Here is a 25,016-nt window from a genome sequence, read left to right on the forward strand (position 1 = left end):
CCTTCGATCTCCTGGTAACCTATATTCTAGTTTCAAACTCTATGAGTTTGCTGATGATAACTAGTTCACATCAGTAAGATCATACACTATTTGTCCTTATGTGTCTGGCTATCTCACTCAACATAATATCCTTAAGGTTCATTGATGTTGTCGCGTGCATCAGGATTTCGTTCCTTCTTACAGTTGAATGATATTCCATCATATGTATATACCACATTTATTTATCCATCAGTGGTTGGGCACTTGGGTTGCTTCCATTTTGGGCAGTTGTAAACAGTGTTGAACATTGGTGTGCAAACATTTGCACACCAGTGTTCTTCTTGGTACACATCTACTAGCAGGACTGCTGGATCATATGGCAGTTCAATACTCAGCTTCCTGAGGAACTGTCAAACTGTCTTCCACAGTGGCTGCACCATTTTACATTCCCATCAGCAGTGAACGAATGTTCCTATTTTTCCACATCATCTCCAAAATTTGAAGTTTTCTGTTTGTTTGTTTGTTTTAAATAATGGCCATTATCTTAGGGGTAAAATGCTATCTCATGGTTTTGATTTGCATTTCTCTTAAAGTTAGTGATTTTGAGCATCTTTTCATGTGCTCGATAGCCATTTATATTCCTCTTTGGAAAAATATCTACTCAGGACTTTTGCCCATTAAAAATATTGATTGTCTTTTTATTGTTGAGATGTAGGTTTTTTTTTTTTTAATATACTCTGGATGTTATACCTTTAGTGGATAGTGGTTTCCAAATATTTTCTCCCATTAAATAGGTTGCCTTTTCACTTTCTTGACAAAATCCTTTGAAGCACAAAAGTTTTTAAACTTGAGGAGAACCCATTATCTATTTTTTTCTTTTGTTTCTTGTGCTTTGGGTATGAGTCTTAGAAATCAATATCTACTACAATATCTTTTTTTTTTGTATGCTGTATGGCAGGGTCACATTTCATTATTTTTCCATGTGAATATCCTGTTATTACAGCGCCATTTGTTGAACTTTTTGTTTTTTTGTTTGTTTGGGGGGAAGTGCATGGACTGGGAATGGAAGCTGGGTCTCCTGTATGGCAGGTGAAAATTCTATCACTGAACCATCCTTGCACCCCACCAAGAACAATATCTTAAAGATGATTCCCTACATTTTCTTCTAGGAGTTTTATGGTCCTATCTCTTATATTTATGTCTTTGATCAATTTTGAATTAATTCTTATGTAATGTGTAAGATAGGGGTCCTCCTCCTTTCTTTGCATATGGATATCCATTTCTCCCAGCACTATTTGTTAGAGACTATTCTTTCCAAGTTGGGAGGACTTGGCAGCCTTGTCAAATATCAGTTGCCCACAGAAGTAAGGGTTTATTTATGAACTCTCAATTTGATTACATTGGTCAATATATCTATCTTTATGCCAATACCATGCTGTATTTACCACTGCAGCTTGGTAACATGCTTTAAAGTCAGAAGTGTAAGTTCTCCAATTTCTTCCTTCTTTTTCAAGATGATTTTGGCTATTCAGGTCCCCTTACCCTGAATAAATAAGTTTGATAATTGGCTTTTCCATTTTTGCAAAGTAGGTTGTTGGAATTTTTATTGGGATTGCATTGAATATGTAAACCAATTTGGGTAGAATTGACATCTGAATGATATTTAGTCTTCCAATCCATGAATACTGAATGTCCTCCCATTTATTTAGGTTTTCTTTGATTTTTTTTAGCAATGCTTTGTAGTTTTCTGTGTACAGATCCCTTACATCCTTGGTTAGATTTATTCTTAGATACTTGTTTCTTTTCATTTCAATTGTAAATAGCATTTAAAAAATTTCCTCTCAGATTGATCATTTCTAGGGTGTAAAAACAGTACTGAATTTTGCTGTTGAGCTTTGTATTCTGACACGTTGCTGAACTTACTTATTAGCTTTAGTAGCTTTTTGTACATTTTCAGGATTTTCTATATGTGGGATCATGCCATCTGCAAATAGTGAAAGTTTTTATTTCTTCCTTTTCTATTTGGGTGCTTTTTATTTCTCTTTCTTGCCTAAACAACTAGCATAATGTGGAATAACAGTGGTGACAGTAGGCATCCTTGTTTTGTGCCATATCTTAGAAGTTAGATTCCAGATCAGTCTTTCCAGTTGAGTGGAATGTCAGCTGTGGGGTTTTTCATATATGCCCTTGATCATGTTGAGGAAGTTTCCTAATATTCCTCTCTGTTGAAGTATTTTTTAATCAGGAAAGGTTGCTTGATTTTGTCAAATGCATTTTCTGCATCAATTGATATAATCATGTGGCTTTTCCCCTTTGATTTTTTAATGGGATGTATTAAATTAATTGATTCTCTTTTGTTAAACCACCTTTCATATCTGTGATAAAACCCACTTGATCATGATGTATAATTCTTTTAATATGCTGTTGGATTGAAGACTTCTGCATCTATATTCATCAGAGAAATTGGTTTTTAATTTTCTTTTCTTGTATCTTTATCTGGCTTTGGTATTGGGGTGGTGTTGGCTTCATAGCTGAGTTAGGTAGTCATTCCCTCTCTTCAATTTTTTGGAAGAGTTTGAGTGGGATTGGTATTAATTCTCTTTGGACTGATTAGTAGAGTTCACCCATGAGGCTGTCTGGTCTTGGGCTTTTCTTTATTGGGAGGTTTTTGATGACTGATTTAACTTCTTTACCTGTAATTGACCTGTTGAGATCTTCTATTTCTTCTAGAGTCAGTGTACATTGTTCATGTGTTTCTAGGAATTTGTCCATTTTATTTAGGTTGTCTAACTTCTTGGCATACTGTTGTTCATTATATCCTCTTATGATCTTTTTTATTTCTGTAGCATGAATTGTAATGGTCGCACTTTTTATTTCTAATTTTATTTGTTTGCATCTCCTATTTTCTTTTTCAATCTAGGTAATGGTTTGCCAATTTTATTGATCCTCTCAAAGAACCAACTTTTGGTTTCATTGATTCCATTATTTTTTATTTCTGAACTTACATGTTTCTGCTCTAATCTTTCCTTCTGCTTGCTTTGGGATTACTTTGCTGTTCTTTTCTAATTCCTCCATGTGTTCAGTTTGGTCTTTTTTTTGACTTTTAAAAGGGAGAATTTAATGAGTTGCAAGTTTACAGTTCTAAGGCCGAGAAAATGTCCCAGTTCAAACAAGTGTATAGAAATGTCCAATCAAAGGCATCCAGGGAAAAGATACCTTGGTTCAAGAAGGCCGATGAAGTTCAGGGTCTCTCTCTCAAGTGAGATGGCACATGGCGAACACAGTCAGGGCTTCTCTCTCGGCTGGAAGGGCACATGGCGAATACGGCGTCATCTGCTAGCTTTCTCTCCTGGCTTCCTATTTCGTGAAGCTCCCCGGGAGGCGTTTTCCTTCTTCATCTCCAAAGGTTGCTGGCTCGTGGACTCTCTGCATCTCATGGCTTCATTGTTCTGCTCTCTCTGAATCTCCTCAGTTTGGTCTTTGATTTTACCTCTTTCTTCTATTGTAAATGTAGGCATTTGGGAGTATAAATTTCCTTCTCAGCACTGTCTTGCTGTACCCCTTAAGTCTGATATGTTTTGTTGTTCTTGTTTTCATTTGTCTCAAGATGGTTACTGATTTCTCTTATAATTGCTTCTTTGACCCACTTGTTTTTAAAGAGTGTGTTGTTTAATCTCCAGATATTTGTGAATTTTCCAGTTATCCATCTGGCATGGATTTCCAGTTTCATTCCATTATGGCATGTATAATTTCAATTTTTTGAAATTTATTGAGACTTTTTTTGTGACACAACATGTGCTCTATCCTGAAGTATGATCCCTGGGCACTTGAGAAGAGGGGCAATATTTCATCTATTTCCTCCTTTGGTTTCTATATATGATATCTTATTTTTGTTTCACTTTTTACCCTTTTATTTACCCTTACTAATAATCTTCATTTGCACACTGTCCTCCAAGCCTCTCTCTCCTGTCTTTTTCTTTCGGCCTGCAGAACTCCCTTTAGTATTTCTTGTAGGGCTGGTCTCTTGTTAATGACCACTCTCAGTTTCTGTTTATCCAAGAATATATTAAAATCTCTCTCATTTTTGAAGGACAGTTTTGATGGATAAAGAATTAATGGCTGGCAGTTTTTCTCATTCAGTACCTTAAATATATCATGCTACTGCCTTCTTGTGTCCATAGTTTTTCATGAGAAAGGGAACTTATTGAGCATTCCTTGTATGTGATTGGTTGTTTTTTCTCTTCCTGCTTTCAGAATAATCTTTTTATCTTTGGCATTTGACTTTCTGATTAGTATGTGCCTTGAACTAGGTCTTTGAGGATTTATTCTGGAGTACATTGCCCTTTTTGGACATGAATATTAATGCCTTTTATAAGAGTTAGGAAATTTGCAGCAATTATTTCCTCAAATATTCCTTCTGCCCCTTTTCCCATCTCATCTCTTTCTGGGAACACCCATTATGTATATGTTTTGTGCTTCATGCTGTCATTCAATTCCCTGAGACCCTGCTAAAGTTTTTCCATTCTTTTCTCTGTTCTTCCATCTGTAAGATTTCAATTTTCCTGTGTTCTAGTTCACTGATTCTTTCTTCTGCCGCTTCAATTCTGCTATTGTATGCATCAGGTATATTTTTAATCCCTTCTATTGTGACTTTCATTTCCATGATTTGTTAGGTTTCTTTTCATACTTTCAAATTCTTCTATATGCTCATCTAGTGTCTCCTTAATATCTTTTACCTCTTTACCTATATTTTCCTTCATCTTTTTGAATTTACTTAGGAGCATTCTTTGAACATTTTGATTAGGTGTTCCAAATTCTTTTTCTTCTCTGAGGCCTCAATTTATTCCTTTGACCTGGCAATATTTCCTGTTTCTTAATATGGCTTGTAATATTTTCCCAATATCTATGCATCTGATTATCTTGACGAGTTTACTCTGAAGATCAGTTTCTCTCTTTTGCCTAGGGTTTTATTGTTTATTGCTTTGCTTTGAGACATTTTGACACTTGGTTCAACTTATTCTAATCCTTTAGAATTGCCCATGTTTAACCGATTTTTTCATCTCTTCTTTATTTGATTCTTGCCTTGTGTATGTGGTACAATTTTTAAGATTGCCATATTTGTGCAATTGTTTTGATCCCAGGAGAAAGCTTCCTTTCCTCTGTTCCTTCTGAAGGAATCTTGATCTGCTCTGTTTGATTTTGTTTTGCCTATATTATTATTATTGTTATTATTTTACTTCTCTTTTACTGTCTTTAACTGCTTTTGCCAGGAAGGCAAACTCTGGCAGGAGGGTCACCTTGGACCCTCAACTTCACATGTTTCAAGGAGGGTCACCTTGGAGAGGACTTCCCCAGGCCACTCCTTCCTAGCCCATGCAGGGCCAGAGACCCATGAAAGGGGTGCAGGTCAGTTCCAAAGGGCCCTACGAAGAGGGTCAGGAGGGAGGCCAGAAGTCTTTTTGATGGTTCCCCAAAAGTTTCCTTGGTCTGCAGATGGTGCTCTTCAGCAAACTTCTCCCCACAACCCTAGGGAGGCTGCACTTTTTCAATCTGCTTCACCCTCTCTGGGGGTGTGGTTGAAACAATGGCTGTGACAGTCCATTTCCAGAGTGGGCCAAAATAGTGTTTCAGAGCCAGGACCCAGCAATCTAAATTCACCAATAAAAAGCTGTGATGAGTGCTTCAGCCATGCCCCTCTTCCCTGTTCTTGGGCAAGAGTGCTTCCGTATTCTCTCTCCATCCACATCGGCCAGGAACTGGACCTTGAGAGTGGGGATGGGTGCTGGCAGGTGCCTGGGAGCCATTTACTTAGTTCTTTATGGCAGTTTCCTGCTCTTTCCTGGATGCTGTACAGTGCTGCCCTAGCTTCCAGCACACCGGAGCATTTGTTGAGACAGTTTCTGCCTTTCCACTAGTTGCTTTTGTAGGAGGAGTAAGGCTTGTAGTTCCCTACTCCATCTTCCTGGGGAGTTTTCTGAAGGGTAGGCTTTCATTGCTTTGGATTTTTGAACTATAAAGGGGAATTACTGTGAACACTTAAAGAGAAAATAGTTCAGAGATATTCATTTGAAAATAGTTCAAAAAGGCCATGATAAATGTTAGTTAATATAAACAATAAGTAGAAGAGGTGAGAAATAATGATTTGGTAAATTGTTATCAATGATAGGGAAGTTCCAGGAAACTAGCAAGGTAGCTCTGTATTATCATGCCATTTTCAAATTGGAAGACACTACAGTATAGGTTAGGTTTGCTATTTCACAAACACTTCAAAGAATCCAGGGGATCATAGACTTATTCCAGAGATAATATCAAATCATCTATTCCTTTTAAAATTAGTTTCCAAGAGATGGTAAAAGAGAAACAGCATAATAATTGCAAAGACTGTAATAGCTCCTTTCCCTGTGGCTATTAATTTTACATAAACATTTAAACATAAATAAAAATTCTGACCACTCTCTAATGTTCATGATAGCTCAATGGATATCCTCTCTTACAGATACTCTGTTCTCTGAATGGAGTTTCATATCAGGAGGAAACTTTCTAAATGTCAACTATTAGAGTCAAGTAATGGCACTCTCACCCAACCGTCCAGGTAGCTGGTCAATAAAATCATTCCGAGGTCATTATTCAGGAAATACCAATACACTGTACTAATTTGTCACTATAATCATAAGTCAGTACTTAGTTTTTAGGATAACACTGGGACCACAGCTGAGAAATAGTACAAGAAGTTGCAAGAATAGTTGCATTGGTCTCTTACAAATTACAGAACCAATGTGGCTATTCCAGGAAGAGTCTATTCATGTGCATGTTTGATTCCATAGGTATATCTACACAGGAGCACATATTCCCACATTCGGTGATAGCAAGACAGGGTCAAAGCAATATTTATCATCGAAACATTCATTGCTGTGCGCACATGCATAGAATCAGGAAATGGGTACCCCAATAACATCTCTTGCCACAGATGGTAACAGAAAGAATAGTAAATCCATCCGAGTTGGTCCACCTATCCCTGAGATTGCATGAACATTGGTGAAGTTGCTAAGATATTAAAAAAAATTATAAGAGGAAATGAAGATTAAAGCATAGAGAGCAGGAAATCAATAAAATCAATAAATGTAATCATTTGCTCCTAAATGATCAGAAGTTGGATCTATAAAGGTCATCTTACGTACACAGAGCCGGGATTCTCGTATTTTGTGATTTAAATGAAATTCCTTCAACCCCAAGTCCTTGTCTTCCTTAGGGTCTCTCTCTTCCCAGGAGTGTGTGCTGGGACTTCAATTTCCACAGGACATCTTTCTTTCTTACTAGCATCCTGCTCTTGGCTTGTTCTCTACTCTGTGCTATAGAGACTTGGGTGTGGAGTACAGATGTGGTGTGTTCTCATCTGTCACTCCCCCCTCAGGTAGGTCATTCACCCCCCTCAGGTAGGTCAGCAGGGCTGAAGCTTCTATGACAGAGCCGTCCAGCCGATGAGGTAAGATGGAGTATTTGACCACTCTGGTTCTTTCAACTCTTTTGGTTGCCTTAGGGAATTACTCCCTGGCCAAAATTTCCTCCCTCTATCCAAAATTTCCTCCCTCTATTCTCTTATGTTTTGTTTCCAGGACAGTGCCTAGTGCATCAGAATTTCTTCCTTGTTTTCAGGCAGTGCGATTCAGCTCTCTCATTGTCTGTCCCTGCTCATCCTGGCCCAGCTCTGAGGGCTTTCCATAAACCAAATGTCTCTCCCAGGTGTTTTGCAAAATAAAGATAATTCCCCTAAGAGAAATTAAACATCCTGGTCATGACTTACCCTGCCTCTCCAATTCTTTGTTATATAACTGTTACCTATACTCTAAGACCCTCTGTAACAGGTCCCTTTTATTCCTCTTTAATTTTATCTTCCAATATAAACTCTGGCTGCGTGAACTGGACTGTTCATTGACTTTGTCCGTGATGTTTCCCCTGCTTTGACACCCTCTTCTTTCTATCTGTCTGAGTCCCACTTGTGTTATTAATATTGCATGGTGCATACTTATACTAAAACCATGATCCATGGTTTACCAGAAATTTATATTTAACTGGGCGTTCTGTATTTTTATTTGCTAAATCTGGCAGCACTACTCTCAATATACGTAATTTATGTATAACATATGATCCATGGATTTTTAAAATTCATTAAACGGCATTAAATGACTGTATGTGCAGAATCTGATATATTTAGATGTTATTTCCAATGAATGGTGAAGTTTTGCTTTGGTGGAAATTATTCTAGAGAAGTTTCCAGCTCTCTGCAGGGAAGCTTGCCATACTCAAACAGTTGATATTAATATGTGCCTAAACTCATTCCTTTTCAGTTTCCTCTGCCTGTGAAGCAAGCAGAGAGGCAGCCACAGAGCTTACAGGAATAGCAGTGCTAACTGGTAGCTAGAGAGGACGGCTCAGCAGGGATAGAAGGGATGGTTTAGGAAGAATGTTTAAGGCACTCTGAAAATGCTTAGGTGACAGCTTCTGTCTGAGCTGGGTTCCGCTCAAGCCCTGAGTTCAGTGTAGACCAAGGGATTTGGGGAGAGGACCCATTACCATTCAAGGTAGATCGAGGAGGTCTTCACTTGCCAGAGCTTGCATCCAGCATAGAAGTCATGTAGCATGTGAGATAGCTACTGCAGCTGAGGAATAAATATATATTTTTTTATTTAGAAGGCCAATAATTTTTTTATTTTATTTTATTTTATTTCTTTATTTTTAAAAGTTGCAGAACTTCATACTTCTTGAGTCATAAATGAAATAATATCTTAATCTCAGCACCTCCTATGTACGAGGCATTGACAGTATGTTCTACTTTTACATCGCCCTTCTGTGGTTCCTTCAACCCAAACTGGTGTTAACCTCTTCTTTCTATGTGTCCCCTAAGCACTTATTGACACTTAATACATTCTGCCTTATAGTAGAGGCCTTTAGATTTCAAATCTTGCTTTCTTTACTCTAACACTGAATCTTTCCTTAATTCTAATATTCATTAGGTCTTTTTTAAAAAAACTTTTAAAAATTGTATAATATAACATATACAAAGCAAAGAAGTAAAAAAGCTATAATTTTCAAAGCACCCTTCAACAAGTAGTTGGGACAGATCCCAGAGTTTGTCATGGGCTACCGTACCATCCTCTCAGACTTTTCCTTCTAGCTGCTAGAAGGCTAGTAGGAATAAATATATATATTCTCATCATCGTAATCAACTTTTTTTCTCTTTTTTTTGTGAAAAAATAACATATACAGAAAAGCAATAAATTTCAAAGCACATTGTTAACAATGAGTTAAGGAAAAGATTTTAGAGTTTGGTTTGGATTACAATTCCACAGTTTTAGGTTTTCACTTCTAGATGCTCTAAGATACTGGAGACTAAAAGAAATATCAGTATAATGATTCAACAATCATACTCATTTGTTAAACCTTATCTTCTCTGTATAACTCCACCATCACCTTTGATCTTTCTATTGCACTCTTTAGGGGTGTTTGGGCTATTGCCATTCTAACTTTTTCATGTTGGAAAGGCTGTCGCTAATATGGGGTAGGGAGATGGAACTAGATGATGTTCTGGAAAGGATGGCCTCTCCAGGTTTCAGGACTTATCTGGACCAGGGACCCATCTGGAGGTTGTAGGTTTCTGGAAAGTTACCCTAGTGCATGGAACCCTTGTGGAATCTTATATATTGCCCCAGGTGTTCTTTAGGATTGGCTGGAATGGTCCTGGTTGGGATTTGGCAAGTTATGACAGGTAGCAATGTCTAACTGAAGTTTGTGTACAGAGTAAACTCTCGACTCTATCTGAACTCTCTCAGCCACTGAGACCTTGTTAAACTTCTTTTCCCCCTTTTTGGTCAGGATGGCATTGCTGATCCCATGGTGCCAGGGTCTCATTAGGTCTTTGAATTGATATTTTACCAGGAACTTTAAATCACATTTCTAGCTCAGTTTGTCAGAACAGATTTCTAGGTCAGACTGAACATCTATATTGTGCAGCAGGAGGAAAACAGATTGTTCCATTATACTTGCTGGCTCATGAAACTGCATAAATCTGTGCACTAGTTATTATTACTTTTTGCTATCTTTGTTTTAGGCCCCACTGTTTAATTTTCCTAAAAATTGCAATCCCTGCTCAGTTCTTCAGTGCCTTATCTGGAAGCCAATTGTTTCTCTGGATATGAGGCAGACCCATGCATGTATATTATTTGGGTTATCTTAACTCAGTTATGTGTTTTTACTTCTTTGTGCTGGGTACAATCATTACATGTGTGCTGGTGTAACCCCAATCTGCACTCTTTGCTCGTGTGTCGATTTTAAGCTACTGTATTGCAGTGAGTTTAGTAATAGATGTATCTTTCTTCAGCTGGAAATTTCTGGGGTGCTTTACTCTAGTAGCTCATAACAGCCAGCAAAGCCAAACCTGACAAAGAAACAGTTTCTTATTTGCCACAGTCGCTTATACAATAAGGCACTGATCACTATCCCATGGCTTTAAATATTCTGCTTTGATTTGAATGTATTTCTTGTGTCCTCGCTGAAGCTTACAAGTGTGTCAGTAGCCTAGTAGTCACACCCAGGCCCTCTTATCATTCATAATGTGATAACATCATCGTGGATTCAGCTCCAAGAGAATCCCTTTAAGAGATTCTCAATATTACTACATTTTTTCAGCTGATTCTACTTTACTCTCATGCAGGCTTTTTTCATTCGGTGGGAAGCCTTCAGCATAAGGAGAGGATGGCTAATCCAGTCCCAGAAGAGGAGGCTCCTTGGACAGATACGTTCCTTTCCCACCTTCTCCAGTGCTGTGTGAGCTGCTTACACCCCATTACCTGCTCTTGGCTGCCTTGAAGCTTTTTCAAGGATGAGCTTTTTCATTGATTTTATATTTATATTCTATCTTCTGGTTAAGTATTATAGATATTTATATTAAGGTTAATGACAGCATTTAACGTAGCCTTTAGATGTAGAATAAACAAATGAAAACCAACCCACCCAAATAATTTAGCCACTCTTGTTGAAAAATACATATAAACTTGATTTTAAGTTTTATTGAAGAATAATTGATGTATAATAAACTGCTCTTTTTAAAATGCACAATTTGGTATGTTTTCACAAATACATATATTCTTGAAACTAACACACAATCAAGACCATGATCCCAAGATATTGTTTCTTCGTGTCTCTGTGGAATCCCCCTGTCTACCTCCGTTCTGATGTGTCTTTGCCATAGGCACCCACTGATCTACTTTTTGTCACTGTGATTTAGTTTGCATTTTCTAGAATTGTATGTAAATAGAATGATACAGTATGTGCTCTTTTTCTCTGGCTTCTTTCATGTAACAGAATTACCTTGAGGTTCACCCATGTTCTTGCATGTATTCTTTTTTGTTATATGTCTGTACTATGGATACACTACAATTTGTTTATCCATTTAGCTGTGATGGGCATTTGGGTTGTTTTCAGTGTTTGGCTATTACAACTAAAGCTGCTATGAACAGTCTTGTACAAGCATTTGCTCTCATTTCCAGTAAATATCTGGAAGTGGAATGGCTGGGTCATAGGTCGGTATTTGTTTAACATTTTAAGAAATTGCTAAGTAGTTTTCCAAGTGGTCATACTATTTTACATTTCCATCGGCGGTATTAGCGTTCCATTTCTTCTCCAACTTCTCCAGCACTTGGTATGGTAAATCTTGTTAATTTTGGTTTGGTTAATCTTGTTAATGAAAATATCTAGTGGTATCTCATTGTGGTTTAAATTTCTATTTTACTAATGGCACTTAACATTTATTCATGTACTGATCTAGTTTGCTAGCTGCCAGAATGCAATGTACCAGAAATGGAATGGCTTTTAAAAAGGGGAATTTAATAATTTGCTAGTTTATAGGTCTAAGACCATGAAAATATCCCAATTTAAAGCAAGTCTATAACAATGTCCACATTAAGTCACCAACAAGAGGTTACCTTCATTCAAGAAAGGCCGATGAAGCTCAGGGTTTCTCTCTCAACTGGAAAGGCACATGGCAAACATGGCGACACCTGCTAGCTTTCTCTCCAGGCTTCTTGTTTCATGAAGCTCTCACAGGGATGCATCCGTCTTCGTCTCCAAAGGTCTCTGGCAGCGTGGGCTCTCTGCTTGGTGGCTCTCTCGTCTTTCTGAGGCTCCCTCCTCGTTTTCAAGTGTTCTCCAAAATGCTTCCTCTTCTAGAAGATTCCAGTAAACGAATCAAGACCCACCTGGAATGGGTGGAGTCACATCTCCCTCTATTCAAAAGTTAATGCCCACAATGGGGCGAGTCACGTCTCTGTGGAGATAATCTAATCAGGTTTCCAACCTATAGTACTGAATAGGGATTAGAAGAAGTGGTTGCTCCCACAGGATTGATTAGGATTAAAACATGGCTTTTCTAGGGCACATAAATCCTTTCAAACCAGCACATGTCCTACCTTACATTCTATATATTCTTTGGTGAAGTGTCTGTTCAAATCACTTGCCCATTAAAAAAAATTGAGCTTTCTTATTACTGAATTTTGAGTGTCCTTTATATATTTTGAATACTTTTCCAGAAATTTGATTTGTAAATATTGTCTCTCAGTCTGTCTTGTCTTTTCAATAACAGTGTCTTTCGAAGAACAAAATGCCTTAATTTTGATGAAATATAATTTATTTTTTTCTTCTAAAAAAGATATAGTGTCATATCTAAGAAATCTTTATTTAATCTCAGGTCACAGAGATTTTTCATCTCCCCTCCCCACCCCGAAATGTTATAGTTCTATACTTTACATTGAGGTCTGTATTTCGTTTTGTTTTGTTTTTTCACATGGGCAGGCACCAGGAATCGAACCCGGGTTCTCTGGCATGGCAGGCAAGCATTCTTGGCTGTTGAGCCACTGTGACCTGCCCCTGTATTTCGTTTTGAGTTAATTGTTTTTACAAGGTATAAGGTATGAAGTTTATATTTTGAAATTTCAAAATGTGAAGTTTGTTTGCTTGGGATATGTGCATCTGTGATGGTTTGAAGCTGTGTGTGCCCCAGAGAATCATGTCCTTCTATCTAATCCATTCCAGTGGTTGTGGGCCCATAGTACGTGAGGCCTTTGAATGAGGCTGCTCCAGGTAAGATGGGACCCACCTCAATCAGGGTGGGTGCTAACCCTATTGCAGGAGTCCTTTACAAGGAGAGTGACATTCAGTGGGGCTTGGGGAGTGGGAGAGACCACGAGAGCCAGAGGAAGTAAGAGGCTGGACACTGACAGACCCAGAAGAGACAGAGGGTCCAGGAGAGGCCACCCTGGGCCTCGCCAAGTGACAGAGGGGCCCAGAATGCTGGCAGCCAGCCAGGAATATCACAGTCTTTGGGGAGAAAGCGTCGCTTGATGATACCTTGATTTCACTTCCTTTTAGACTCAAAACTTAAGCTAATGAATTCTCATTGCTTAACGTGACCCATTTCATGGTAGCTAAAACAGCTAAAACGTTTCTTTCTTCACTGTATTTCCTGTGGGCCTGCGTTGAAAATCAGTTGACCACACGTGTGAATATATTTCTGAATTCTGTTCTCCCCAACTGATGAATTTGCTTCAATACCCACTGTCTGATCACTGTAGCTTTTTAATTTCTTGAAATCAGTTCATGTAAGTCCTAAAAATGTGTTCTTTTTCAAGACTGTTTTGGTTTTTCTAGATCCTTTCCTTTTCTAGATGAATTTTAGAATTATTTGTCTAATATTTACACCCAGAATGTGCCACCTCAGGCATTCATGCCATGTAAGATAAAGTTAGAAAGCATGCTGCTGCTGAAGGACTGGTGAGCAGACAGCTGCATGAATTATCTACTGATACATAACAAATGACCCCCAAAACTGAGTGGCTTAAAACAATAATAAGCTTTTATTATCTTTCATAGTGTCTGTGGGTCAGGAGTTTGGGAATGGTTTGACTGGGCAATCAGCTTGGCTCCATGAGGTTCAGTCAGATCTGGGTTGACGGTACAGTCATCTTAAGCCTTCACTGAGACCGGAGGATCTTCTTCCAAGGTAGCTCACTCAATGTCTGGCAAAGGGGTGCCTGCCATTGATAGGGGCACTTGGTTCTTCCAAGTGGGCTGTTGGAGTGTCCACATGACATGGCGGCTGCCTTAGCCCAAAGCAAGGTACCCAAGAGAGCAGGGTAGAAGCTGCGATGCCTTTTATCACCTAGCTTTGGAAGCAGAAATAAGGTGACAGGGCTTAAGGGAAAGTATGGTTTCTGCCTTTTTATGTATCCCTTACGACTGTATTTGACCTTTTTTCTGGTTGGGATTGAGGACCAGAATATAAAGGAATTAGTGCTGGTGATTGACTTCATGATCTGATTTGTTGAATTTCTGGGAAAGTGGAAATAGCCAGGTGCTATTGGAACCACTGAAGAGTGTCACATAAAGAGAGGTCTTTTGGGTCCAACTGTGGCTCAGCTGAGAGATGGCATCTCGCCAGAGTCTAAGAGGCCCCAGTGAGACCGTGGCTTTGGTTGCTCTTGGGACAACAGCATGAGCTAGAATTTGTTGTTTACATTGTGAGTGATTGAGGTTTGGCTTCCCCTAGTGGCTTCACAGGCAGGAGCAAATCCAGGAGAAACCCATCACGGGGGCTCTGATGGAAGCTGCGTCTGACAGAAGGGTATGTGAGAATGCGTGAAGGAACCTTTGGAGTATTCTAGAGACAGCCAGAGGATAAGAGGAAGGGCATTTATTTCTGGCAATTAATTCAATGCTGTCTCATGCCATCACAATTTGGTTATTAAAAGAGAAAGTAAATGTGACCTTATATGTAGATTGTTGTTGATACATTTGCTTTTTTTTTTTTTTTTTTTATATTTTTTGCTTTACAAATTATAACCAACACTTTCTAACCATTAGCCAGAGATTCTCAAGTGTTTTGTTCCCTTATGAGAACATCTACAGCAAGCATTCAAACAAACTTTGGTTAAACTAGATGGTGCAACAGGATTTATCCCATTTGTTCTCAGTAGAACCTGTTTTAATCTTCATACTTTTAAAACAGTGAGACAAAAAAAAAAAAAAATCCCCACGTTTGAAACTGCTCATTGTGGCATCCTTAGGCAGAAAATTATCTGTTCAAAGCTTAGATAATCAGTGAAATTTTATTTCTATAAACTGTTTTCAGTGTTAGAAGACCAAAACATCTAGACACGACAAAGCTGCTACTTAGTATGTGACTATTTCTCAGTTTATAAAATAACAAGGAAATATTCTCTCCATCTGAAATGACACTATGAAGGAGATATAGTGGCACTGGGATTGCAGTTGGAAATGGAATTTTGCCATGTACTAATGAACTATTAGAACAGAGGGTGAGCAGAGTGGAAATGGGATAGCAGAGGACTCAGGCATCGCGTCACTGCATTTAGACATCTGGTGGTAAGATGCTAATTCCAGAAAATGGGCCCTTCTTAGCCAGGTATTCCAGCTGCTTCATCATCTGATTGGAAGTTACTTTTATAAAGAAGCCCGCTCTGCTCCTTGCAAGAGTTGCATTTTTAGTTACTGAGATTATGACATGCTGAAATATTTTAATTTTACTTGAATTTCAGCAGCTTAATTTTGTAGCAGCAGGGATCTATTTTGTCTATGCAAGCTTTCCTTCTTTCTGAGGCTCTAGTGGAGTTGTGAATGTAGGAAAATGTTCAATTCTAATGGGGATGATGATAAAAATACAATTCTATTGCCCCCCCCCCCCCCCGGCCCACAAATACGGTTCACTGCTTAGTTTGTTTCTTAAGTAATTGAAAAAACAAAAAAAAAAGCTATACAAATGCTAAATAACATAAAGTGCCTAGGTGCTCTAGGGAGGGGAAAGTACGAGCAAACTGGGAAAGGTACAACAGGATATAGAAAATAAATCTCATTTTAGTTTCATTTGGATTCACAGAGTAAAAGTGATAATAATGGCAGTCAGTTATATAACTAGCATGGCTATATATATATATGTATAATGTTTAGCCTATAAAATCTTCCAGCAGACATAACAAAAAACTAATGTAAAATGTTGGTCTACACTGGATAGCCCAAGAAATGCTGAATATTGTCCCCCTAGTTTGGAGATTGCTGAAATCAATGAGAAGCTTTGTAATTAATTGTTGATTTGCAAGTCAGAGCTAAGCTGAAACTTGGAAAAGGTCCGGAAAATATTTGTAGCAAAGTAATTGAACAAAGTGCCTTAATGTTGGGAAGATGATAACATCTGTGGGAGTTTTTGGAAAAAAAATTGTATTGAGCAAATAAATAGGGATAACTCCAAGAAAAAGAGAATTTGGGGAGGTTTCATGGGAAATTGCTAATTTTAAAAATGACCTTGTCTTGATTTCACACTGCTTCCTTTTCACGATGCCTGCAAACGGCAAGGCACTGTACCTGTCAGTGATTTACTTCATTTTCTTTTTAGTGCCTGTATTTCATCTGCAAATTCTATGCTTTATCTTTACATTGTTTAAAAATTTTAAAGACAGTGTGTGATTCTGTTGTTATTGACTAAACAAAAACAATATAGTTAATTTTTTTAGAACATCTAGCCATTGGGTTAGGATTAGAGATGCAGGCTAAGGTTAAGCAGCGAGGAATGCATTTTTCTGTTTTGTCATTTCCTCTCTGTGCATGGTTTGCAGACAGAATGGCTCCACTTAGGCTTATTTTCCTTATATGCACAACAGGCAGAGAATGCCTGGTGCTAAAAAAGGGACATCGTTGTAGGAGGACTATTAGTGCTTTACCAGAGTTGGCTACCAGAAGCTCATGTCCATTGCGGACGGATGGACAGTCCTAAGGTGAGAGGATGTCAGACAGGAAACGCTGCCTGCATTTCTGCCTGGCGCGTGCTGGGCACTCGGTAAATACTGATTGATAGAAATTCTCTCGGCTTACATCTTCTTTGAGGCTAGAGATGGCATTTCCCTCCACAGCGTGCTTTGGACTCATCATTTTAATGATTTATTGAATCAGTCTTGTATATAATGAATTTATAATTGAATTTTGGGGAGGATGACACGGAGAGTAATGAAATAGTATTTATGGAAGATACCTGAATTTCTTAAATAAAAACGCTTCATCTAAATAGAAGGCACTATATTTTAAAATGTAAGAAGAGAGGAGAGAAACCAGTGCATGATGGCACTTTAGGTATTTCCACAAATATTGGACAGCTTAATTTCCTTTTTGTCCTATTTTAAGGAAGAATTAGAGAGAGATTCTGGAATTAGAACCCGAAGAACTGCTTCTGCACAGAAGCCTGAGTGGCTTACGTGGACTGAGTCATTGGGGAAGTAATTCTCTTTCCCTGCTTTTTAGGTCACCATGTCCCTGAACTCAATATTTCAAATAAAGTGTTTGCACGCTGCAGTTTTAAGAACAGTAGAAAGAGCCGCTGTCTACTGTGGACGTCTCAAGTTGGCACGCCACAGCTCTGATTTGTCTGGCAGCTTTATGAAACCAATTTACTGCCATCAGGGGAGAAAAGGCCATTGGTGGCCGTGGAGATTTCCCAATCCTCACCACACTTTAAAGCCTGGCTGGCGACTTTATTTGCAGGCATCAAACAAGTCACGGTGGGCTTGCTAATGCTTTCTGCCACTGAGGTATTTTTCTGACACTAGCAAGGGAGAGTCCGGTGCTGCAGCCTCGTCTCCCTCTGTCTCCCCTGGGGGCTGACACGCCGTCACCCAGGCAGAAGCACCATCACCCCGGGGGGCTGGCACCCACGGTGACGCTCTCCCCACCTCCTTCCCCGGCACGGCCCCCTGCCCAGGCATTTGGGGTGTCTGAGATGATGGTGGAGTGTCAGAGCTAGATGTCACCAGGGACTCGATGCTGGAAGAAAGCGTCTCGGGAAACAGGAGATGTCATTTCAGAGCCGACAGTGCAAAACCACCCTCCCTCACCCCTCAGACTTCCCCTTTGTCCCCGAAGGCCATAGGAAATGCAGCGGTGCATTCTGCCAAGGGAGCCGAAGTAAATATGTGAAGCCAAAAACACATAACTGCAGGTAGATCACTGGGTAGCCTCCGGGCCATAGACAACCTGTTAAGCTAGAACCCGCCGCTACATGGATGTAATGATGCTTTTGTTGCAGGTAAGATATATTTCCTCATCGGTTAAGTCATAGTCACAATTATAACATTATAATCACTATAAGAATAGTTTATAAACAGGTAAAACATATAAGATACAGCTCTCATTCCACAGCGAATCTGATTGTTGTCATTTAATCCTTCTCTCAGCCTCCCCCTGCTGTGAGCTCACTGAATTCTCCTCTACAATCCACCAGGCTGTGCGGACTTGACCTCGCAGTGGTCAGCCCCTTGGCTGTGAGAAGGGAGAGCTGTGTTTATCTTATTCTTCATTTACTACTCGTGGGCCTAAAGTAGTGTCTGGCAGAATATTTTCTTTCAGTAATAAATCAATTTTATTTGTAAAGACAGTCTGGTGAAAGGTTCTGCAGGCACGTAGCATTCTCTGCAGTATTGGTAGGTCTCCCCAGAACTGGCTGTCCCTGAGCCCATGTGACGCTGACACCCACAACCCACCTTGTCTAACATCAGCCTCGGCCTAGTCCCCTTTCCTCGTCCTGACTTTCTTACTTTTTGTCCCTCCGATGGCACTGTGGAAACCTCACAATCACAGCTGGCCTTTTCCCCCGAGCTCAGTGAGGCACCTCAATAAAACACTTTTGCCAAATTTTCTTTTACAGATGCTCCTTGCATTTAAAATGTTATTGCCTCTAATCTCTTTCCTCATTATTATTTACTTCTTGGTTGAGTGTCTCTCTATGCTTCTTATTTTTATCCTGTTCAAAATGCATCAGTACCTCCAACATGCTGTAAGAAAAAGGCACACACCTGGGCTGGCATGCCGGCTCCCCCAGATTCTGCCAACAATGGACATCCCTGACTAACTCCATGGGCCCCAGACGCAGTATTTTGCAGCCCTGGGTGTTTGCTCACTTGCTCCCTGGGTGTCTGCTCATGTGCTCCCTGGGTGTCTGCTCACCTGCCCCCTGGGTACCTGTTCACCTGTCCCCTGGGTGTCTACTCACCCGTCCCCCAGGTATCTGCTCACATGTCCCCCTGGGTGTCTCCTCACCTGCCTCCTTGGTGTTTCCTCACCTGCTGCCTGGGTGTCCACTCATTTGTCACTGGGGTGTCTGCTCACCTGTCCCCCTGGTGTCCGCTCACCTGTCGCTGGGGTGTCCGCTCACCTGTCCCCGGGGTGTCTGCTCACCTGTCCCCGGGGTGTCCGCTCACCTGTCCCCCTGGTGTCCGCTCACCTGTCCCCGGGGTGTCCGCTCACCTGTCCCCGGGGTGTCTGCTCACCTGTCCCCGGGGTGTCCGCTCACCTGTCCCCCTGGTGTCCGCTCACCTGTCCCCGGGGTGTCTGCTCACCTACCCCGTAGGTGCCCACTGAAACCTGGTAGCTTGTTCCTGCCGGTGGCCCTGCCCTGGCTGCCTGGCTGCCCTGCTCATTTTCTAAGCCTGTGTCTAAGGCGCACCCAGGGCGGCTGTTTGAGAGTGTGGATACTGGACAGATGGACCTTCATTCATGATCCCTACTCTCTTCATTTGATATTTAACCTCAACTTCCTTAAAAAATTGTAATTTAAAATTTTCATTTTTAATTTTTTGAATTTACTTTTTAAAACAGTTGTAAATTTAGAGAAAAATTGTGCAGAAAGAATTCTCACACAAACCCCCTTGCAGTCACCTGTTGGTGACATTTTGCATTAGTTTGATACATTTGTTGCAGTTGATAAACTGATGTTGTTGTAGTTATATTACCAGCTGAAATCCATAGGGTGCTGTGGGGTTCACGTTTTGTGTTGCACAGCTCTATGTTTTTGTTTTAATCTTATTGTGGTAACATACAAGAAATAAGACATTTCCCATTTTAACCACTTTCCTGTGCTCTCTTTTAATGAGAGTTATACTTTCAAGTATCAGAGGACATTTTGTGGAATCGGACTTTTTTGGGATTGGACTTCTCTGGTTTGGGCTCTGATCCTGAACTGGGAAAAATCTAAATTCTCTCGTGCTGGTGAATGGCGACCATAAAATGTAAGAGGAAATTTTAGGTGAGAAAGCAGTTATTGACACCCTATCACAGAGGAAGCACGGAAGTATGTATACTACCTCCATATTGTCCTCTCCTGCGCCCCTGACATGGGCCCCAGCCCCGTCTGCCGTGCTGTCCGCTCCTGGGGCTGGGGCGGCGGCTGCTTTCGGCTCGGCCTGCCCCCCTTGCCGTCTGCAGGGGGGGCCTCCCGGGAGCCGGCCGAGCTGCTCCCACGGGCCCCCCCCCCCGGGCTGCAGTCAGCTGCTGTGCTTAGCCACCGGGCCACCTGTCCCCACCTCTGTCTTGTCTCTGCTCTCAGAGACACCTGCCTGGGCTCTGGAGGCTTTGACTGTCCCCCCCACATGCTGCCATTCATGGTGGAGCCTGAGACCCGCCCCCCCACCCCAGCGAGCGGTACTTGCTGCGTCCTGGACAGAGTGCCTGGCTCACACAGCCCCTGCGGGACCAGGGTTTCCCCGGACGTCCCCCACCCACCTGCCGCCCAGCTGCCTGGGGCCGTGCACAGCGACCCTCCGCGCAAAGGCCCCGTGGCTTCTCTGAGCGCCTTTCCCTGAGTGGAAGTCGCTCCTCGGGGATGAAGGAGAGCCAGGCACACCCCAGAGAAGGGAAGGGTGCTGCCTACAGAGCTGGAAACCTCCTCCCCGCGACTTCAGGGGTGAGCAGGCCTCGCTCAGGGGCCGCCTGCTGTTGTGGGTGGAAGGCGGCCCCGCGCAGCCGCGGTCAAATAGGCTGCTGAATGCAAGGGACAGGCTGAGTCCCAGAGGAAGCTGCATTTTAAGTCGCTGTGCGCTAGATATTTGCATTTCTGGGAACTGTTATAGGGATGCTAATTTCTAATTTTCTAATAAGGATGGTAGCAAAAATCTACTATCACGTAGTTTTATCCTATCATAAAAAAGGGAAAGTCTGTAACCTCTGAATAGATTTAGCTTTGTGGTTCTTATTTCCTTTCTATTTCCTTTCAGGTTACCGAGGCTGGGTGAAAACTTTTGTCCAGGAACTGACTAGTTCTGCTCACTGGTCCCGTGTTTGGGAACCGCTGTTCTTTGAAACTTACTAATTTAATTGAAGTATCCCTAGGGAACCCCTTTCAAGTATTTTCCCTTGGAGAAGGTCACAGCTAAGGTACCAGTTCCTTCCACTGATATGCATCTTTACAATACCTTTGAACAATTATCTGTACCTCTGATGATTTTACATACGGATATCTTGTCTCCCAATTTTATTGTAATGCAGGCAAATAGAAGTTACTTAATAACTAATGATTTGAACCTAGTTTCTATAACACACACTGATATGCTGCCTAGAGGACTGCAGGCTATTCAACATTTGTGTGTACATACATGGATGAAAGATGCACAATTTTGAAGAATTAAACAAGTTTTGCAAAATAAGAATACCAACTTTGGGGCCAAGTCTTCATCTTCATCTGCATTTACTAATAAAGCGGGGAATAATAACTACCTATCAAGTAGCTCTATCCCTGCATTTGCAGCATTTTTGAAGTCTCTCATTATTTTTGATGATTTAGTAATAATACAGTGTATTGCAAGGTAGTTGAGTTTCTCCCACAAAATATCGGAATTGTTTTTCATTTTAATATCCTTTTTAATTTCAAAAATCATAAAGTGTTCCTTAAAGTGACAGTTGAGCATCAATATTTATGACTTTCTGATTGCTCTAGCAGTTTAAAAAAAAATAAAAACGAGCTCTCAAGCTCAAAATTTAAGTGGAAAAGATTAAAATTCAGAATTATGGACTTTTTTCCATTCGACTATATATTCACTTTTTGCCAAGAAGTTTTATGTGTCAACCCTAGTTTCCCTATATTTGACAGTCCTTGAAAAAGTACTTAATTTCTTTTCTGAAAATATATGAAGAGTTTTATTTTTAAAAAATAAACCCTTTTGGATCAGCATAACTTCCTGCACTCCTACCCCTTCTTTTCCACTCTACTTTTGATGACAAACTGAGCCATAAACATCCATCTTGCAAATGAATTTCAGTTTGGGGCACAAGCTAGGGTGCATATGAGTGAATGAAGGTTGATAAATGAGAGGACATCATCATCTTGGGGGATAGTTTAAGCTGCTATGCTTTATGATATCTACATGGTTGATTCGTAATTGTACAAAAAAACTGTTCAATCATCTACCTTATGTGATTTCTTGTTGTTTTGCTAAATGAGTTTTCAGATTCATACGTTTTAAGTCTCATGACTTGAATTAAACCATAGTTCTTTGCAGAAGTTTTAATCAATTTATGATTTTGCGATTGACTTCTTCAAATAGTGTATATGAATGTTTACTGGAGTATGCTACTAAGGTGTAAGTTTTTGGGAAAGCAGGAGAAATACTATGATGTATGTAAATAAGTTAGTTACAGCAAATATTTATTGAGTGCCTACTAAACACTTCTAAGTGCTAGAGTGTAGCCACAAATAACAGATAAAGCGCTCTGCCCTTGTGGGATTGATATTCTAATGAATCCTGATTAACTAGCTTTGTTGTTTTTTTCAAAAGCTTATTATATGAGCTCTTTGAGTTTTATATAAAAATACTCAAATAGTACTTCAAATACTGAAGGCTTACTAGTAAAAGAACCAAGATAACTCAGGATTCAAGTCCCAGGGGTAACGCTGTGCAAAAGGATGTGATAAAACACTCTTCTTTCTAGATTTGTTATCTGAGCAGTAGCAGGTACATATTGTGGTAAATAAAACTGACCCAGCCACGAAGAAAACAGCATGCAATGCTTAGAGAAATTATACAAGGTATTGTGACTATATGTCCTTAGTAACTATGTAACTGCTTTCCAAACATGTATGAAACCATTCTAAAAGGCAGAAGAGAAAAGCATCCTAGCATCTGGTCTAAGAGAACAGTTCTAGTCAAAACAACACAGAAAAAAATCGTAGACTTGGTCAATTTTAGAATGTCGAGGATGGAGTAAAATTTTAGGCAGAGCTGGCCTGAGTCACAAAGGTGAGGAAGGCAGAATTTGGGCTCCCACCTCCCCCGTCCCCCATTCACCTTCTCCATCTGACTTAGGTACTCCGTGGGGTGGAAGAAGGACGGGATGTTTGCTCAGGAGACCTGGGCGTAAGCCCCAGCTCTGCTATTTGTCATCTGTGTGGCATGAACAAGCGACCTCTCCAAGCCTCAGCTCGTTCATCTACCAAATAAAGACCACCAACCTCAGAAGGGAATGGTGAAGAATAGATATAATGTATGTAGAGATGCTTTTGAAACTACCATGGCTACGTCTAAGTAAAATAGCTCCCGCTTCCCATGGAATGGAAAGAAAATTTACCCTGAGGGGCACAGGTGCTCTGTATACACTACAGCCTGCCCAATGGAATGGTAGGTTTTATTTCCGTCAGATGTTTCTGTGAGACCATGCCTAAAGTCATGCTGTGTGTAAGGCTGACTACTCTGCCTGTGGAAAGTTGTACCAAGCTTGAACTGTTGGGATTCCAGTTACTCACTCTTGCCAGGCTGGTGCCGGAAGGAACTTTATAAGGGACGTACTTCCTGTAGATATGACCAACTCTAGAACAGGGAACATCAAACATTTCTCCTCCACACATCCAAACCTGAGGAGGGGATATTTAAAAATACAACAAAAGAGAACAGTGAATTTCACACTCACAGAAAAGCAATTAGCAAGATACATTTAAAAAGATCTTAAAAATCTCCTCAAGTCTTGAAGTCAATATATCCTATTCATTACAAATGGCTAACCTAGAAAGAAAATCACATTTTTAAAACAAAGATTTATAAAAGAGCAGAAAAAAAGTCTAGTTCAGTAAAATTTTATTTCAATAGGAACACACTGGATTTTAAAAAATTCCACCATAATTTTATCATGAATATTGCATTGAGCCATCATTTAGTGCTCAGATATCTTATTTATTCAAATTTTTGTTTGGACAATCTTTTAAAAAAATCTGAAGATATAGCATTAGAATTTAAAGTGCAAATTAAAAAATATAAAATGTAAAAATACAAAATAAAAAGTATAAAATATAAAAAGTGGAATTTCTCAAATAGATTGATAATTTAAGGAACATAAACTTGAAGTTGCAAACTTTAAGTGATTCTGAATTTGCAATGGAGTGAACATTATAAATCATAGTTGCATTTCTCCCCACTACCAGTCTTTTCTTAGGTACAGAAAATAATTATTGACTGATGTGGATTTAGTAAATATTAAAATCAAGGTATGTGTTAAGGTGCTATACTTATACATAGTAATAAAAATTGATTGGTTATACTTCACCATCACTACTCATTCAGATAGATATACACTTAATCATGGTTTCAATAACAGTATTGCAACCAGAAAAAGACTAATTAGCAAATATAAATTGTCTTCACATAGACCAGACATTTAGCTATTTTCATTGTAAGAAAAAGGTTAAAATAATGTTAGATACACAGCTTGTTTTAAAGTATAATATTGAAAGAGAGAAAGAGAAATCTTCCTTCCATCTTCTTTTACCAAGAGGAATGTTATGCCAAGTGAGACTAGTTGACTGAAAAGTGATGTGTGGATGGAAGTCCAAGAGGACACAAGGGCATTATTATCAAATTGTTGATTATTACTCAGTTGATTTAAATGAATTTCAGATACTTTTCAAATACTTAAAGAACCTAATATTTTGGAAGGGATATTTTGTAGTCTCAAGTAGAAAGAACTAGAATTAATAGAGTAGAAGTATAAGGAGATAGATTTTGACTCAATGGAAGGAAGAACTGTCTAACAGAATGATTGATGGTGAAATGGGCTTCCTATTACTAAATATGTTGAACTCTGAAGTAGATGACCTTTTGGAGGCAAGCGTTAGATGATCAGCTGATATACCTGATAACATTTATGAATCTTTACCATGCAATTTTCAT

General features: G+C 39.8%; 1 protein-coding gene across 1 annotated transcript in view; it reads right to left on the reverse strand.

Annotated features, from left to right (window-relative positions):
• GALNTL6 (polypeptide N-acetylgalactosaminyltransferase like 6) overlaps window positions 1-25,016 on the reverse strand; it is a 1,241,919-nt gene that overhangs the window by 69,208 nt on the left and 1,147,695 nt on the right. Inside the window, exon 9 of the mRNA XM_077144652.1 lies at window positions 23,600-23,707. Coding sequence (XP_077000767.1) covers window positions 23,600-23,707 — 108 coding nt within the window. The remainder of the gene's footprint in view (window positions 1-23,599; window positions 23,708-25,016) is intronic.

Source organism: Tamandua tetradactyla, chromosome 26 (genome assembly GCF_023851605.1).
Source record: "Tamandua tetradactyla isolate mTamTet1 chromosome 26, mTamTet1.pri, whole genome shotgun sequence".
Classification (NCBI taxonomy): domain Eukaryota; kingdom Metazoa; phylum Chordata; class Mammalia; order Pilosa; family Myrmecophagidae; genus Tamandua; species Tamandua tetradactyla.